Here is a 17,727-nt window from a genome sequence, read left to right on the forward strand (position 1 = left end):
CCAACAACAAAAAAAAAAAAAACCAGTTAATAACAATAGATATGATTTGTAACAAAGAAAATTAAGCTAAACATGCCCTAATTTCATTACCTTTCCTAATTTCATTAACTTTTGGTAACAACAATGCAATAATTACAAAAAGCATAATTAGTAATAGGATGGCAACGGGTAGTGTACCCGTGTGTACCCAGCACTACCCGATCCTAATTGGACTACTCGTACCCTGTATAAAAGGGTATGAGATTAAAATAATTACCCGTTAGGGTAATGGGACGGGTATGGGAATACCTCTCAAGGTATCCGGTACCTATTACCCGTCATAAATCTTTTATATATAAAAAAATTTATTGTTTTTTAGATGTAATATTCGAAATTTTAAACCCCAACCTTTTGTCTTTCAACCATTGAATGATACCACTAAGCTACTTATTCTTATTGATAAAGGTTCAATTTGTTCAATTTTTAGATAAATGATTTATTAAATTTATACTTTGTTAAATTTGTAATATTTTTTATTTTATTTATTGATTCTTAACGGGTAAAGGTACCCGTGGGTACCCGTGAATTAAATGAGAAGGGTATGGGATAAAATATACCCGTTAGGATAATGGGATGGATACGGGTAATTAAAAAAATAAACGGATAAGGGTTTGGGATTGACCCTACCCGCGGGTACCCCACCCGTTGCGATCCCTAATTAGTAACCATCTTCAGATGTGTTAATGATCAATTTCTTAAGAAACGCAAATCCATTGATAAACCAAAGGTTTAATACATACCCAGCCCCCTAAAGTTGTCCATTTTATTCATTTAACCCCTTCAACTTAAGGGACATCCTTTTAACCCCCTAAACTCCAAAAAAACGCTACTTTTAACCCCCTATCATCCGACGTGGCATTGACCTAGTCAACGTTTGTGTCTCAAACACAGGAGGCGCGTGGGAGGATTTTGTTCTTGCCTCCAACGGTAAAAAAAAATGCATACACCCCCCTAAAGTTGTCCATTTAACCCCCTCACCTCACGGGACAACCCTTTAACCCCCTAAACTCCAAAAAAATCCTAGTTCCAACTCAAGTACGGACATTGGAGATAAAGAAGATTTAATTGGTGTCTTTCTAATTTTTAATTGGTGCTGTTTTTGGTCTCAATCCACGTTGGAATTGTAAAAAATGTTTTAACTTTGTATGAATTATGACCATAGTGTATATGGATACAGTGGAAGGCAATACAAAGAAAGAGTTAAAATCTGATTTGATATGAAGTATAGAATACAGTGGAAGAGAAGTGATGACTAAATGATATTTATAGCAATTTTTTAATATTAAGGACTTTCAAAAGAAGAAAGTAGGAAAGAAAAGAGCAAATTATACACACGGACAACATTATATCTCGGCAGTCTAAAATATGGGGTTAAAAGTAGCATTTTTTTGGAGTTTAGGGGGTTAAAGGGGCGGTCCGTGAGGTGAGGGGGTTAAATGAATAAAATGGACAACTTTAGGGGGCTGGGTAATTCAGGATACACACGTGTCACGCGCGTGATACACACGGACAACATTATATCTCGGCATTCTAAAATAGGGGGTTAAAAGTAGCGTTTTTTTAGAGTTTAGGAGGTTAAAAGGATGTCCCTTAAGTTGAAGGGGGTTAAATGAATAAAATGGACAACTTTAGGGGGCTGGGTATGTATTAAGCCTAAACCAAATGTAACAATACTTCCCCAAAATTCAAAACCTTAATTTGATAAACCCTAATCTAATCACAACAAAACAAAAAATTCCCAATTTCACAAGACACAAAAGCATCAAGGCAAGCATACAGAACCTGGCAAGGAGTAAGCCAAATAGAATCCCATCCACTCAATGTGATACTCTTCGGCTTCTCAATTTCCCTCCCCAAAATCTCCCATGTCAATTGCTTCAATCCAGCATTCTGATAGGGGCCGCCATTCGATTTCTCCACAGCCAAACTCCTCAAATCAACCGTATTCCCCACACTCAATCCATAATCCCTCCATAGTTTCGCAACATCGTTCGCAATCCCTACCCCGACGAACACAAAATCCCCATTCTGATTCCAGAGAAACTTCGCGAGAGATTGCGGGATGAACTGCGAATGCAGGATCTGAAATACGAGGCATCTGTTGCCGATACAGAGTTGAAGAGTGGCGATTGGATTGTCGATGAAGCGGCTGAAATTGGGACGCCACTCGACGTCGAGGCCGACTGTAGAAGGCCTATCCGAGCGGTTGCGATGATGAAATTGGTAGGTTTCGGCCAACCATTGTTCGACGGGGGAAGGAGAATAGGTGAGAACAGTGTGGATCTGGTCGGTGTAGAAGGTGACGTCGTAGAGATTGTATTGGTCGGTTGCAATCTGGTAGTCTCTGATGCTTACTGCCATTGCTGAGAGCTCTGTGAAATTATTGCTGTGGAAATTGAATTAGGGCTTCAAAAAGACAAATACAAGTAATGTTATAGTAGGATTAGAAGTTGACTGATTAACCGGGAAAGCCTTTTCCTTTTCAAACAATAAAACAAAGATAAGGTACAATTTAGTATGTGAAAAATAACATTAAAATGAGTTTAATATTAAAAAAAAAATATATCGGTTTAGTTTTCGATAACGAAACGTAACACGTCATTTATATTATTTTCTTAAATTCTGATTTATTTTTCTACGTACAATTTGACAGACTTAACAGAGTAATACAAATGACGTATCACATTCCGTTATTGAGGTATAAATTGGTACCTATTTTTAAACGTTAAGTTTGTATTGGTGTTATTTTATACGTGAAGCCTAAATTGATACTTCCCCAAAAACCATAAACCTATTTTAGTACATTATCCTATAAAAAGACAAAACTATTCGATAAATATATGAAATAAGGTTTCATAGTGATCAAGTATTATCATAATTAGACTATTCTTAAACTGATACAAAAAAAAAATGTATGAAATGATAATGAAATTTGAAAAAGATACCCGTGATGAGTATGAGATGAAAATGTGAATACTCTGCTATCCGTTACATGTTATTTATTTGCTAATTTATATGTTTAACTTTATATTTCGAATGTTAATAAACACATACTAAAGGGAAAAATGAAGAATTTAAATATTAAATATTTGATGATTTATATTTATTTGTTGAATTGTATATTATGTTATTTAGAAATTTAAGTATTTAAATTTTGTGTTAATTTATGGATTATGTTGTTAAGTTAAATTTACAAATGATTTTTTTTTGTTAAATTTGTGGAATATTAAGTTTATATACGTGATGTGAAATTTATTATTTATTATTTAATATATATATTTAAACGGTAAGGGTATTCTCAGGTATCCATGAATGGTGGAACAGAAATGAGATTAAGATTGTATATCCGTTGGGACAATGAGACACAACTAGTAGTTCAAAATATAAAAGGATGCAGAAGGATATAACGTACCGGATTGATTAGAATTGTTATTTGAAATGATGGAGGGGGATAAATAGTTCTTTTAGTAGGATTGAGTCTTCTAAAGATCCTGATAGGATTGTGGCACGTGTTGTAAAATCTGATAGAATAATACATGTTGCAATTCAACGGATTTTAGGATGAACTCGATATGCTCCTTAAAATTTCTCATTGAGAGAATAGTAGAAAAAACAAATCAATCTATTAGAGCAACTCTAATGATTGCATGTTGCACACCCTCTAACCATTTCACCCCATCCATTTTTAATAACTCTCTCCTCAAAGTACCATCTACAAATACTCATTTATAGTGGTTAATCACAATTACACTATTCATCTGTCATATAATATTTTTTTAATTAATCTATTTTATGATAATAATAAAATTAATAATGAATTAATATTAATATTAATTGAATAAAAATATCTATTAATATTTTTTTTGGGAAAGAATACGTTTATTAAGTTGAAGGATTCACATCCTTAAAGATTACATCAGAAAGCCAATATGGCATTACTGTCGAAACAAAATCACTAGCATTGGAACGTGCATGCCTAGCAGCTAAATAGGATGCACCGTTCGCTACATGAGGAATAAAAGAAATTTTAAAATCTGAAAATCGATTCAGGATAGATTTGCAGTCCTAGATTAACGCACTGAATTCGGAGAGATCACTTGCTTCAACACATATCTTATCAGCAACCGACTTAGCATCCGTCTCAAACTCCACTTGCCTGAAATTTTGCCCGCCCATCCACAAGAGACTTGTCCGTACTACCAATGCTTCAATGATCTTTGGTTCTTTCATGCCTGAACTCAGACTACTGCTACATCAAATAATCTGCCCCTCTCATCTCTAACCACCACTCCCAGCTCGCAGTTCCCCTCTGTGGGAAATAACGAACCATTAATATTACTTATGACGAATCCCCTCCTGAGTGGCCTCTATGAACCTACAGTTCTCTCCACCATGCACATGATGCTACTGCCCACTCGATACACCATCTAGTCACGGAACTCCTCCCTCGTTAACTTCCTTTGTTTTACTGATCCCGTTGCAGATTTCCATATCAAGTAGTTTCTTTCATTCCAAATTGCATGTAGTACAAATAACATATTGTCCACCATATCTCCGAGACTTGTTTGCAGTTGCCGCATCAACCATTTAGCCAACCCGTCCACTCTCAGCATTAGCTACAGTAGGCCCACTTCCTACTAAAAAATAGCATCAACTTTATAATGTACAAACATATGTTCATCCGACTCATCTGTGTTGGCATAAAAAGGGCAGTAGTTAGGAACATTAACCCTACATTGTAACAATTGCAACATAGTCGGCAAACATCCCCTATATAATCTCCATAAGAAATTTCTCATTTTAGGCGGAGCTAACAAATTCCATAAATTTTTCCACCCCTCCCTGTTTGCATTCAGCTCACTAAAATTAAACCCAGCTCTATACCATGATTTTGCAGTATAAATCTCATCCTTAGTCCAACTTCACACCTATTCATCATTGTTAACACGAGATGGTAGAATTATCTACAAAACCTCTTCGGCCTCCGATTCACTAAGACAACCATACACCTTATTCCTATCCCAAACTTTTGACCCCTCTAAAATTAATTCTTCCACTCTCAACTCCTCCAAACCTAGAACCTGGACATAATTAATCCGGAAAGCACTAAGTGAGGGAAACGAAGGATCCTCCCACACTCTTATCGAACTACCATCTGCAATCTTCCACCTCAATTCTAATTTTTCAATAAACTCCAAATACTTCTCCAAACAACACTAGGATTATTCCCTAATTTTGAAAAAAGAAGAGTCTCATCTGGAAAATATTTTGCTTTGAAGATTTTACTCAACAGATTATTCGGAGACCGAATTAATTTCTACCAATGCTTCTCTAATAATGATAAATTAAATACATACAAATCTCTAAAACCAATCGCCCTATGTTCCTTCCCCTAACACAATGTCGAGCAATGAAATTATATCAAATAACTCTTCAAGTTGATTAAAGAAGACCATTATGTCTATACTAATAGCTCTAGTAGAAAATTTGTCATTTTGTCACTATATGTAGATGACATCCTTAGAGCTGGAAACGACAGTGAATATGTGAACCAAATCAAAGCTTGGTTGAGCTCAAGTTTTAAAATGAAAGATATAGGAGAAGCCATATATATTCTCAGAGTTAAGATTTCGAGACCCCTTTCAAAGAACTTGTTGGCACTGTCTCAATAGACTTGTGTCAACAAAATTCTTGATCGATTCAATATAGCGGAAGTGCAAGCCCATTGATTAGCCTAATTTCAAAGGATATGATCTTTAGTATTGACTTTTATCCTCGAACGCAACAAGAAAATGACTATACAAAAAGGTTTCCATATGCAAGAGTTGTAGGCAGTCTAATGTAAATGTTATGTACAAGACCTGATATCTATCATGGCATTAGTATGGTGAGTAGATATCAGTCCAACCTTGGACAAACACATTGGTCAGCTGTTAAGAGAATACTGAGGTATCTCAAAGCAACTGCTGATTATTCTTAATGTTATCAAAGCAAAGGTCTTCAACTAAGAGGATACACAAACATTGATTGGGTGGGAGACTTGAAAGAGAGGAAGTCCATGTTAGGCTAGGGTTTCTTGCTAGGAAATAGCGCAATATCATGGAGCAGCAATAAATAAGCGCGTGTAGAATTGTATGGAAGCATAGTATGTGTCATACTCATTTGCAACACAAGAGGCAATATGGCTCAATAAATTCACGGACCATCTGAATCTTACTACCACTAATACTCTAGTAGTCATAAATAATGATAGTCAATATGCTATTGCATTTTCCAAATATCAGAGGTTCCATGGCAAGACGAAGCACATAGAGATCGAGTATCACTTTGTTATATAGAATTAATTGCATGTAAAGAATTAGTGTGAAGTATGTTTGTACTCATGACATGGTAGCTGAACCCCTTACTAAACCTACCAAGAAAGATATTTATATGAAACATATTAGATCATAGGGTTTGCGTAGGATCTAAACATAATCTACTTTCATGTACTTATGAAAACATGATTATCCAATAAAGTTTTTGGAAATTTTTTAATACACGAATGTGAATACTATATGTTGATATTTGATGTTTATATTATTATGCATGCTAGACAAATAAGTAGCTCACACATACGATTATTTACCCTTATTTGTCATAACAGTGACAAAAGGAGTAAGGATGAAGTTGGTTTTTAAGTAAAATAAGAGTTAGTTCAATAAACGTTAGCCGCCTTGCATAAATGATGAACTTAGTTTCATTTAAAGCTCAAGATGGATATATACGTGTGACGTAACCTATAAACATATAAGAGAGTTATATGATATCGAGATCACAATTTAAGAGTAACTTGAGATATCCTATCTTCAAAGACGGAAGTAGAGAAGACTGAAGTTAGAAGTTTTGGGACATCTGAATTGAGACTTCCGTATGGTTCCTTTTAAGTCATTCTCTCCTTTTAGAAACAAAATGATAGAATACCATAACACATATTTTCATACCATGTGTGCTTAGCAACCACGGGATGAAAAATCATTATATATAATAGATCTCAACTTTTCCTATTATGAGATTCACATCATGATATGTTTTTTTGATTTTTTTATCCTCATGACTCTTAACTTGTTCTAGAAGTATCTAATTTGACTTGTCTTGGATGGAAATTATGAAGGGTATGAGATAATTTGGACCACAAAAGAGCTCGATCACCTAAGTGGATTGGATCGTGATGCAAAAAACACAGTGAGAGGGAAAGTATTCCATTTCATCACATCTAAATGTTTCTGTTTGTCACTGTTTGGACACTTATGTAGTATATTTATGAAATTAGAAAATTGTAATTGAGATCAAAGTATTACATATGGTTGTGAGACTAATTCTTGGATAAGGTGTACCACTTATCACTAAACCTGTCGGAATCAAAAGGCTATGTATCTCCAACGAGTATATCTTTTAAGCATGCTCATCTAGACGTTATATATCTCCAACGAGTATGTAACACTAGTTCCTTCGAGTGTATGTTAATCGCACGAACTATTTGCGAGTATAAATGAGATTGATAAAGAATTTAAATTACGTTTCATTGCGTGCGAGTAGGAGATGTTAGAAATATTCGGGTATGCGCCGAATATAAAATCCGTCTGTAAATGGAATGGTCTGGATCCAAAGAGATGCAAGGAGGCTAGGATTTTCCCTAGCCACTCTCTGATAAATAGACAGTAAGTTGTCTAACCTTAATACAAAAGAATACATCAAAGATAGAGAAAAGATGCCTTTCTCTTTTTCCTTATTGTATGTCGCCCCGCCCCGCCCCTTTCTCTATCTCTTTCTCTCACAAGTGCAGTCACTTTTAGTCAATGTTATTAGAATCGGACAGGACATCAAATCAGATTTATAATTGGGTCACGGGTCACTTGGTCGAACCGAATGCCTCAGATTAATCAGATCAGATGATGTCATAAATAAATAAATAAATAAATAAATAATATTGATATATATTAAATGTATATAATTAATTTAAGGGTAATTAATTTATTAGTCCCTATATTTTGACAAAACACACTGTTTAGTCCCTGTATTTTTAAAAACACATGATAAAGTCTCTAACCTTTTTCTCGATGAACTGTTTAGTCCCTAACGTTTTTCTCGATGAACTGTTTAGTCCATGCCGTTAGACTCAGATTTTGTTAGTCAATTTGGATTTGCGTTCTTCTTTTCCTTTCCTTTAAACTCTAATGCATCTGAAATCAACTTTGAGTGTTCATCTTCTTGATTTTCTTCTTAGTCGTTCAAATTCATAAACATTGGGTCTTTTCTTTTTCTTGTTCTCCATACAAACAGCTTATTCTTTTAAATTGGATTTCCTCTTCTAAAGTTTGAAGGTAAATAGTAAAGGGTAATTTAATCATTTCCGAAGTTATAAACGGTAAAAAATCTAACAAACAGACAGAAGGACTAAACAGTTCACTGAGAAAAAGGTTAGGGACCTTACCATGTGTTTTTGAAAATACAGGGACTAAACAGTGTGTTTTGTCAAAATATAGGGACTAATAAATTAATTACCCTTAATTTAAAACTATTTTTATAAATTATATATATCCCAAACAAATTATAAAACTTTTGATTTGTTATTTTTTTTTTTATCAATTTGAGGCTAGTTTAGAATAACTTGAAATATGCCAATGTATTCTATGTCATGATATCTTTTTAAAGGTATATTATAAACTCAAAACGGACAACTGATGAATGAAAAATTAATATTCAAAGTGAACCACTTGAAATAGTTTGGAAGAAGATAAGAAAAAAATTAAACATTCTCATCCCACATAAGAAAAAAAAAATGAGAATCTTAACTAATTTATAAGCAAATGGTCTTTAACCAATTACTAGGGGAAAGACCCTCTCACACAGAGGGGCGGTGCAGTCAAGTCACCATTGGAATAGGAGTACACCTGCACGACTTGGACAACGCGAATGTCATATCGAAATGAGGCACCTTGGACTAAGAGTCTTAGTTCGTGGATCGGTCATTTCATCTTATAACCCGAATATAGAATATATTTATAAACCTTATGATTTTTTTTTTTTTTTTTATGGAAATGACAACCTTTATATATATATATATATATATATATATATATATATATATATATATATATATAATCCATCCCTTTTTTACTAATAAAGTAAAAAGAAAAATAATCCAAAAAAAAAGTTAAAATTAAAACCAAAAGCCAACTAGTCTTACTGGTTTTTCTATAGGATGAAAATGAATAGTTTTAAGAAAATACTGAAGATAGAAAATATTATCTGTACATTTGCTAAGATGGCAGGTTAACAATATTTAAGCATTAAAATAGAAAAGCAAAATAATAGGAAGGAGAAGAATAACAGAAGAAGTTTAATAAAAGGGGGAAAACAGGAAAAGATTTAGGGGATAAAGGTAGAAATTTTCTGAAAGACAAAAATAGAGAAAGAGAAAGAGAAAGAGCGAGAGAGGGTAGAGGGAGCAGTGATGGTTAGCGTCTTTTAGGAATTTTTCCAACGCCATTTTGGAATTGGTTTCTCTCGCACTCCCTTTGCTTTTTGTCTTCCCCTGAATGCCTTCCTCAGTGTTCAGGGTATGTAACCCTAATTAATTTCCCCCTTTCTTTCATTTTCAATTTCAATTTTTCCATGTCTTGATTCTTCATTTCATATCAATTATTGCTTCATTTTGTTGTTTAATTTTGTTATGATTGATTAACTAAACTGTTTATTTGACACAGATACCTTTCTAATGTTATTTACAGAAAGTTGTAGAGGTTTCTGTGCAAAGGAGTGAGGGATTAATAGGTGAAGCAATATCTATGGTTTTTTTATATCTTGATGATGATTTTTTCTCTAATTTATGTGATGAATTCTTCCGTTTATTGGTGTTGCAGGTGACAACTAACTTAAAAAAATGACAAATGTGGAATTAATTATACTTTTTAGGTTGTATTCATCATAAAAGATATGAGTAGAGAGCTTCTTCAACTTTAGCACCCGAATGTAACAATATGGTGTAAGAAACATTCTATCTTATTCTCATTGCTTTCACAATATTGGAGTAAAATGGTCTTGGTTCATTAGGATGGATGGATAATGTGTGTATAATTATAAGGGATAAGTACATAATAAACCTTGTGTTTTCATGCATTTGCAAAGATGTTCCCGTAGTTTAAACGTTTGAGGTTTACAGGTCTGATGATCAGTAGTAAGCAATGGGAATTTTAGTCATTTAATCATTTCATGCTTTGAAATGTTTTCTCATATGTTAGGATGAGCTCAAATGGGAGAAAAAACGGGTGGAATATTGTTCTGAATAGTTGCCAAGTAGGTGAATTTGGGCGATTTTAGTGAAGCGTTTGTCTTTGCAAATGCGCAAAACCACAAGGTTTATCTAATTATAAAACATGATAGACGTATAATAAGAATCAACAAATCAACATGCATTTTAGTGGCTTGTTGATTCGATCCGTTGGACCAAGATCACTATATTTTGTTGTGTTTTGAGTAATTTTGAGGGTTTTTTGTTTTGGTTCATGTGTAGAAATATGATAGAGAATCACTTGTGGAGAAGCAAAACACAAGGGATCTAATTGTAAGAAGTAGTGTGGTTTGGCATGCACTATTGTCATTCTCTTTCTAGATTAGAATTTTCAGAATGGCAATAGTAATTGAACAACATCATGGATACAAGCCATTTGACCGATCTCAACGATGCAGACTCCAATCCTTTACTCATTTTGATTACTCCAACTTTCTTCAACCTTCCCAAACCAATCTTACCCATAACTCTTCCTTTAAACAACAACAAGCATTTCAATTTGTTACCGATACTAATACTAACAACATTAACAACAACAATTTTCATAGAAGCTTATCAACTCCTTGTTTTCCCCTACCGACTACTCAATTCAAAGATGAATTGAATGACAAGCTGAGAATTGAGATTGTTGGAGGCTATGGTGCACCAAAGGTCCATGCACTTGTTGTTGAAATTTCCATAGCTATGGCCACAAATGTTGAACCTATACCACTTGCAAATGGGCTTGGTGGTGCTTACTTGTTATGCAACAGGAATGGTGATAATATTGCTATTGCGAAACCAATTGACGAAGAGCCTTTAGCCTTTAATAACCCAAAAGGGTTTGGTGGATTGATGCTTGGGCAGCCAGGGATCAAGCGTTCAATTAAAGTTGGGGGAACCGGGATTCGGGAATTGGCTGCTTATTTGCTTGATCATGCTGGTTTTGCTGGTGTTCCTCCAACAGCTTTAGTTAAAATTGCTGATGTTGGCTTTCATAGTGAAATTGACAAGAATTGTAATGTTTCATCTTCAACTTTTAAGATTGCCTCACTTCAGAGATTTGTAGAGCATGATTTTGATGCCGGGGAATTGGGTTCTTCCGGTTTTTCAGTTGCATCAGTTCATCAAATTGGGATATTTGATATAAGAGTACTGAATCTTGATAGGCATGCTGGGAATATACTTGTGAAAAAGAAAGATCAAGGCAAGAATTATACAGATGGTGTAGCTGAGCTCGTGCCGATTGATCACGGACTTTGCCTCCCTGAATGGCTTGATAATCCTTATTTTGAATGGTTGCATTGGCCTCAAGCTTCAATTCCATTTTCAGAATCAGAACTTGAGTATATATCCAATCTTGATCCTTTTAAAGATGCTCAGATTCTAAGAACTGAGCTTCCTTCTTTGAAGGAACCGTCAGTTCGAGTCCTTGTCCTCTGTACTATCTTCTTGAAACTAGCGGTAGTTGCCGGGCTTTGCCTTGCTGATATAGGCAAAATGATGACAAGAGAGTTCTATGGAGGAGAAGAAAAGTTGAGCATTTTAGAAAATCTATGTGCAAAAGCAAAGGCTAATGTTGTTCACATAGAAGAGTACAACGACAATGATGACAACGACAACGAGGACAATGATGATGGGCAGAACAGACTCGAACCCGAAGAAGAAGAAAAAGAAGAAGAAGAAGAAGAGATATTTAAATTCGACGACGAAGATCAAAACGAAGACGAAAACAACAAGGATTTGGATGATCTCCCTCAACTCCTAAAATCCCCACCACCCAAAATCCCAAAACTATCAAATGTGAGATCATTGCCTAAAATGCACAACATAACATTGTCTCCATGCAAGGAAAACACCCTAAAAAAGGGTGTTAAAATGGCAATTGAGGAAAAGGGTAGCTACAATATTGACATTGACATTGATATGAATGAAGAAGATAAAGGAGGAGGAGGAGGAGGAGGAGGTTTGACAAGAAGCATAAGTTATTCAGTACAGAATTGCAATTGTGAAATAGGAGGAGTTTTTCTTGGAGATATGAGTGAAAATGAATGGTCATTATTTTTGGAGTTGTTTGAGAAGCTTTTGCCTGAAGTTATTGAAGGATCAAAATGCAAAATGGGTCCTAGGCTACGTTTAGGAACTTCTTGCAAGTTTTAACTAACTTTTATTTTTTTTGTTTTGTTTTGTTTTGATTTGAAGGAAACAAGTTGTGGTAACCTTTTTAGCAAGGAAAAGGGATTGGCTAATTAGTCATCCTTTCCATTTCTTTTCTTCTCCATTTTTCAGATTATCATTGTACTTTATATATACATACATATATATATATAACTAACATATAAATATATATAATCATTAATTGGATGGAGTTTATTCCATCTATTACTTATAATGGATGTTATTCTATGGTGATGTCTTAATAACAAGTAGCTATATATCTCTCTTTCTTTATCTTTTAAGGTGGAAAATTCAGCTAAAAACACGGTCTATCTTTTGAATTTTAAGGGTCTATCTTTTGAATTTTAAGGATATGACAGGGATATATCTCTGAACTTGTGTAAAGTGATTTAGAGAGAATTTATGTTATATGACAGGGTAAGAGGCGATTTGGGCAAGTTGAAATCACCCTTTTAAGAGAGTTAAATAGGTCAATTTAAATAAATTTGAAGTGTTAATATGTCATTTCATTTAAGTTTAGAGGTTTAATAGATCTTAATGTATCAATCCTTATTTAACAGAGTGAAACAAATTTGATAAAGAATTCATATTTAGAGGGCTATTGTTTTAATCTTTGAAGCATGGATAAAATATTGTTAGATAAGAATTGAAAAATAACGGTTAAAGGTTGTTTTTAGAAGAAACGAGCTTTCCACCAAAAGCTATGCGTTATGCCTAATTTCAACCTATATCTTGGTTAGGAATTAATTTGTTCATGAATGGTTATGAAGATCAAATTGAAAAACAATATGCTATTTCTTTAACTTAATGCTATTTCACCTCAATGTGTTCCAAAATGTTAAGCTTTCAAACCTATAATTGAATTTTCTTGCTTTTTGTAGTCTATTTTTTCCCCTTTGTGGATTTTATACTGGTTGTAGGCTGTATGGGTGAGAAGTTTTATCGTGCTGTATTTGTACTTTGTAATTTAATGGTATGAAATACGATATTTTTATAAAAAAAAACATATAATTGAACATTTGAGAATATTGTGCATTTTCACTTCTGATGCTTTACTAAATAACCATATTAAATAAATGATCGTGACATAATTTAAATAAAATAGAAAACACAATCCAACTAATTAAAGAAAAACAATTATGGAGATTCATTATAAGAAAAATCATGTCTTATGTCGATGATATCTTATATTCCGTCGTTAAATGTGACTATAGTTGGAAGTCCAACGAATACATCATTGGCATTAGCATTTTCAATATGCATATCCGATAATTTTTCTGCTATGTCGGGGATATCACCAACACATTTGATGTCAGAGTTTTTTTTTATATGTATTTCAAACCCATTTTAGTTTATGAATTCTGTAAAAAAGATTGACAAAGTTTCCGGCACATCCTCAGTGGAAATACGGAAAAAGTCACTAGCACATTCTCAAGCAAGAATACCGACAAAGTCATCTACACATCTCAGTGGGAATTCCGAACGTTATTGACACATTCTTAGTAGGAAATTTGACACAACTACTAACAGTTTTAATGTTGCCTCAGTGGGAATTCCGAACGTTATTGACACATTCTTAGTAGGAAATTTGACACAACTACTAACAGTTTTAATGTTGGTATTATATATTCCGTACGTTAAATGAATTAATTTACCGATGGAAATACGTCGGTATTTATATTTTATTTTAAAAAATCCACTTTTATATTATTATTTTAAATTTATAATTATTAAATATATTTTTTTCAACAAATACATCAAACTCATATATAGATAACTATCTTCTGAACATTAGGCTTAAGTCCACAGGCTGCCTCTCCGAGACCTATACGTGAAGGCAAAATCGTGACGAGGCCAAGTCTCGTACACTAAAAAAGACCCAAATTACAGATAAAAATATAGACACATGTCGACTCATATTGTAAAAACCAAGTGTCTCGTGTGAACACAAAAATAGAACTTTACACGCATTGGCATCTCATTAGAAGATCATGTGGTTCCAATAAGAGCCTGTCACCTCAAAAGGTAATAACAGAAAGCAAGAGTATATAACAACTTATAAATACAAGATTCATAGAGATCTACCAAGTTTGTTGAAAACCTTAGCATTTTTTATTATTTCCTTCTTTTCATCTAAGATTAAAATTGACTTTAGTATCGGAATGCTTACGATGTAGCCTGCAGCTCCTTTATTTTGCAGATTCAAGTGAGGTTGTAGGAAGATCTAACAAGCCAAGATGCAGATGCATCGCCTCAATGCAAGACAACAAATTTTATGGAAGAGTTCTTCAAATGTTGCAATCAGATTTGTTGGTCCAAAAGGATTATATAAATACTAAATGAGTATAGCGTTTATTACCCTTTTAAAAATTTATCCTTCAAATCAAACAATTTTATGTTCAATATACTTAATTTGCACAGAAGAATATTTTTACGGAATTAAATAATTGTGCAAATTAAATATTTTTAATGAAAGATATTTAATACTATTTTTTTGTTCAAAAATTGCTTTAAGCAAATATGAAAAATGACCACAGTTAAATATTTGCAGATAAATAATATTGACAGTAATTAAAAAAAGTATGGATAGAGAAGTTTAGCCACGATGATTTATACAGGTTCGACAACTACGGTCTACGTCTGTTTCTGAGAGAACCTCTTGAGATTTTCCACTGTAATTATTTTACCGGACAAGAATCAAGCATGCATAACTTTTACAACTTAAAAGCTACCCAAGCAAATCTCTCTGATATTCCATTCTCTCAAACTTATCGAGTGTTTGAGAAACCCATCTCTCAATTTTTCTACAAGCTTAATTGAGAAACTTATAACCTTAAGCTTATGAGTGCTTATAAGAACCTCAACTTTTCAAATGATCTAGTAAAAACCAAAAATTCAAACTACACATTTGATCTTTTTACCAATGATAGAATGATATTAAAATACTAATCATTCTTCTTCTTTATCAAGCTGACTAAAGGAAAAAATGAACCGCAGAATACAATATAAATTTTTTAGAATAATGGAATATTATTTCTTCTCAACTTTGTAATTTTTTCCTTAACCAAATGTAAGAGATGGCTTGGCTATTTATAGCCAAAATAGAGTGATGTATCTGTTTGAAATATGCAGGGACTATTTTGAAACTTTTCCAATTTATTCTTGATGGAGAAATTATCCTGTTGGTCTGTGTCTTTCTCTTTCTTCAAGCTTGTCCAAATATATTTGTACTTTCCATTTGATTTTGTTATATGGAATAATTTGAATACAAGTTAGTTTGAACTTAAACTTGCCCTTTGGAATGAGTAACTTGAATGCAAATAACTTCAACTTTAACTTGTTCCACTACTAGAAAAATCAAAATCTCTGACGGAATTTTCTGACAGAAAGAATTTCCATCAGAAAATTGGGACGGAATTTCGTCACAAATAGAACCGTCAAAGCTTAAGACGACATCCTAGACGGAGTGAGAGATTCTGTCAAACTAAAATGGCATGAGTTTTCCCGCCATCCAGCAAGACGGAATGATAGACGGAAATAATTCCGTCAAATACTTTGTGACGTTAATCGTGACGTTTTTGTGTATTTCCGTCACAATATTTTTAATAAGGTAATAAATTAAAAATAATTACTTAAATATTATTTACAAAAATAATTAAATAAACAAATATATATATATATATATATATAATTATTAGGGTTTTCACTTCATTTAGAGCTGCTCCCTTGAACACGCAGCTTCTTCTCTCTCTTTTCCCTTTTGCTTCGATTCTCTCTCTAGAGTTTCTCCCTGAAGAATTGGATTAGGGTTTTTACTTTCTGCAAGGCGCCTGAATCCTTTTATTCTTCAAGATGTCGTTCTTCATCACCTACTACAAGGCGCTTCAACCTTTTGATTCTTCACCTAAACCCTTCCTCCTCCTATCGATTGGCCCTTCCTCCTCCTAACGATTGGAGTTCAGATATTTCCAGAAATAGAAGTTGGGAAGGATAGACTGAAGACTTCCTCCACTGAAAGGTTAGTGTTCAACTCTAATTTTTTTTGCAATTTTTTAAGCTGTGGGTTTTGTTTACTTTGAGAATTGCAAGGCGCCTCAACCTTTATATGTTTTCTTAAAGACCTATAATTTAGGGATATTTAGTTTGAAATTATGATGCATCTCTATTGTATCCTTCCCAGAGGGATCATGATATCGATCTATATACCATTTAGGAGTGACAAGTGATTTAGCCATTCCTTTTTTTAAGGATCATCTCAAGCTTCATTTTACCCAATCCACTAGAGACATGCTCAGTAGGTAAGGGAAAATCTAGAACAACAGAGTCAGTATCTGTATAATAACTGTCATCTTTGTTAATGTATGACTACATGTGAATATAAGCAGTTACAGCTGCAGAAAATTGTACTGCATTTATCCTAGGAGGATCACATTCTGAGTTCTCATCAAATTTCGTATTCCCATGCTAACTAACAAGATAAGTTTCATCATTCAAGTGGCCTACACTGATAAAGTTGCTTTTCAATATTATATACCACCTAAGTGATGTATATCCTGTGTCATATATTCTAACAATTTTTTTGTTGACTTTGGATATTATAAATGCTAATATCCTCATGTTTGATTTCCTTTTCATAACCTAATTCTGGGCATAAAGTAGAAGCCAACTTATTCAGACTCTTGGGGAGTGTTTTCAAAGAGTCTCTGAGCCGGTAAAGTAATTCCTCCTCCTTGCTACTGTTATAGACTTTGATCTCATAGAGTTGATGGTTCCTGATCAATACACTGACTTTCATTTTACACTTTATCTAATATATATCTGAATTGTTTTATGCTTCATTTTGTCATTTACACCTCTGAACTGAAGTTGGATTGAATCATAACTGCTAATTGTTCACTGCTCAATATTACAATCTAATTATCTAGCTTCTTGTTTCTGTTTTATTAGTGGCCATCTCTTTCATTAATTTGAGATGTTATATAGTCTTTGTGTTCCCATTCTCTCGTGATAATAGACTACTTTATTGTCCATTCTCTCGTGATACTAGACTACTCAGGCTTTGACTCCTTCTTTCTTTGGTACTAGAATTCAAGTTTTGGATGGCACACATGTACCTTACTATCTGAGTTAATAAAGATGATCTTTTTATAACAACAGAGAAATGGATCATCACTTGGTCTAATAGACTCTATATTTCC

General features: G+C 33.7%; 2 protein-coding genes across 3 annotated transcripts; one reads left to right on the plus strand and one right to left on the minus strand.

Annotated features, from left to right (window-relative positions):
• Nucleotides 1–671: 671 nt before the first annotated feature.
• On the minus strand, nt 672–2,605 carry LOC136206529 (3'-5' exonuclease-like). The gene has a single exon (XM_065997614.1). The coding sequence runs from the start codon at nt 2,398–2,400 to the stop codon at nt 1,753–1,755; it is 648 nt and encodes a 215-aa protein (XP_065853686.1). The 5' UTR covers nt 2,401–2,605; the 3' UTR covers nt 672–1,752.
• Nucleotides 2,606–9,398: 6,793 nt separating this feature from the next.
• Nucleotides 9,399–12,619, plus strand: LOC136207064 (phosphatidylinositol 4-kinase gamma 8). Of its 2 annotated transcripts, none has more exons than XM_065998326.1 (4): nt 9,399–9,641; nt 9,789–9,855; nt 9,945–10,066; nt 10,595–12,619. In XM_065998326.1, the coding sequence occupies exon 4, from the start codon at nt 10,709–10,711 to the stop codon at nt 12,509–12,511; it is 1,803 nt and encodes a 600-aa protein (XP_065854398.1). In that variant the 5' UTR covers nt 9,399–9,641; nt 9,789–9,855; nt 9,945–10,066; nt 10,595–10,708; the 3' UTR covers nt 12,512–12,619. The 2 variants fall into 2 exon arrangements, with proteins under 2 accessions (XP_065854398.1, XP_065854399.1); XM_065998327.1 differs by having other exon boundaries at nt 9,813–9,855.
• Nucleotides 12,620–17,727: the final 5,108 nt, after the last annotated feature.

This window comes from Euphorbia lathyris, chromosome 9 (genome assembly GCF_963576675.1).
Source record: "Euphorbia lathyris chromosome 9, ddEupLath1.1, whole genome shotgun sequence".
NCBI classification, from domain to species: Eukaryota; Viridiplantae; Streptophyta; class Magnoliopsida; order Malpighiales; family Euphorbiaceae; genus Euphorbia; species Euphorbia lathyris.

Coding starts and splice junctions, on each gene's coding strand:
- LOC136207064 (XM_065998326.1), top strand. CDS start 10,709: ATGGCAATAGTAATTGAACAACATCATGGATACAAGCCATTTGACCGA.
- LOC136206529 (XM_065997614.1), bottom strand. CDS start 2,400: ATGGCAGTAAGCATCAGAGACTACCAGATTGCAACCGACCAATACAAT.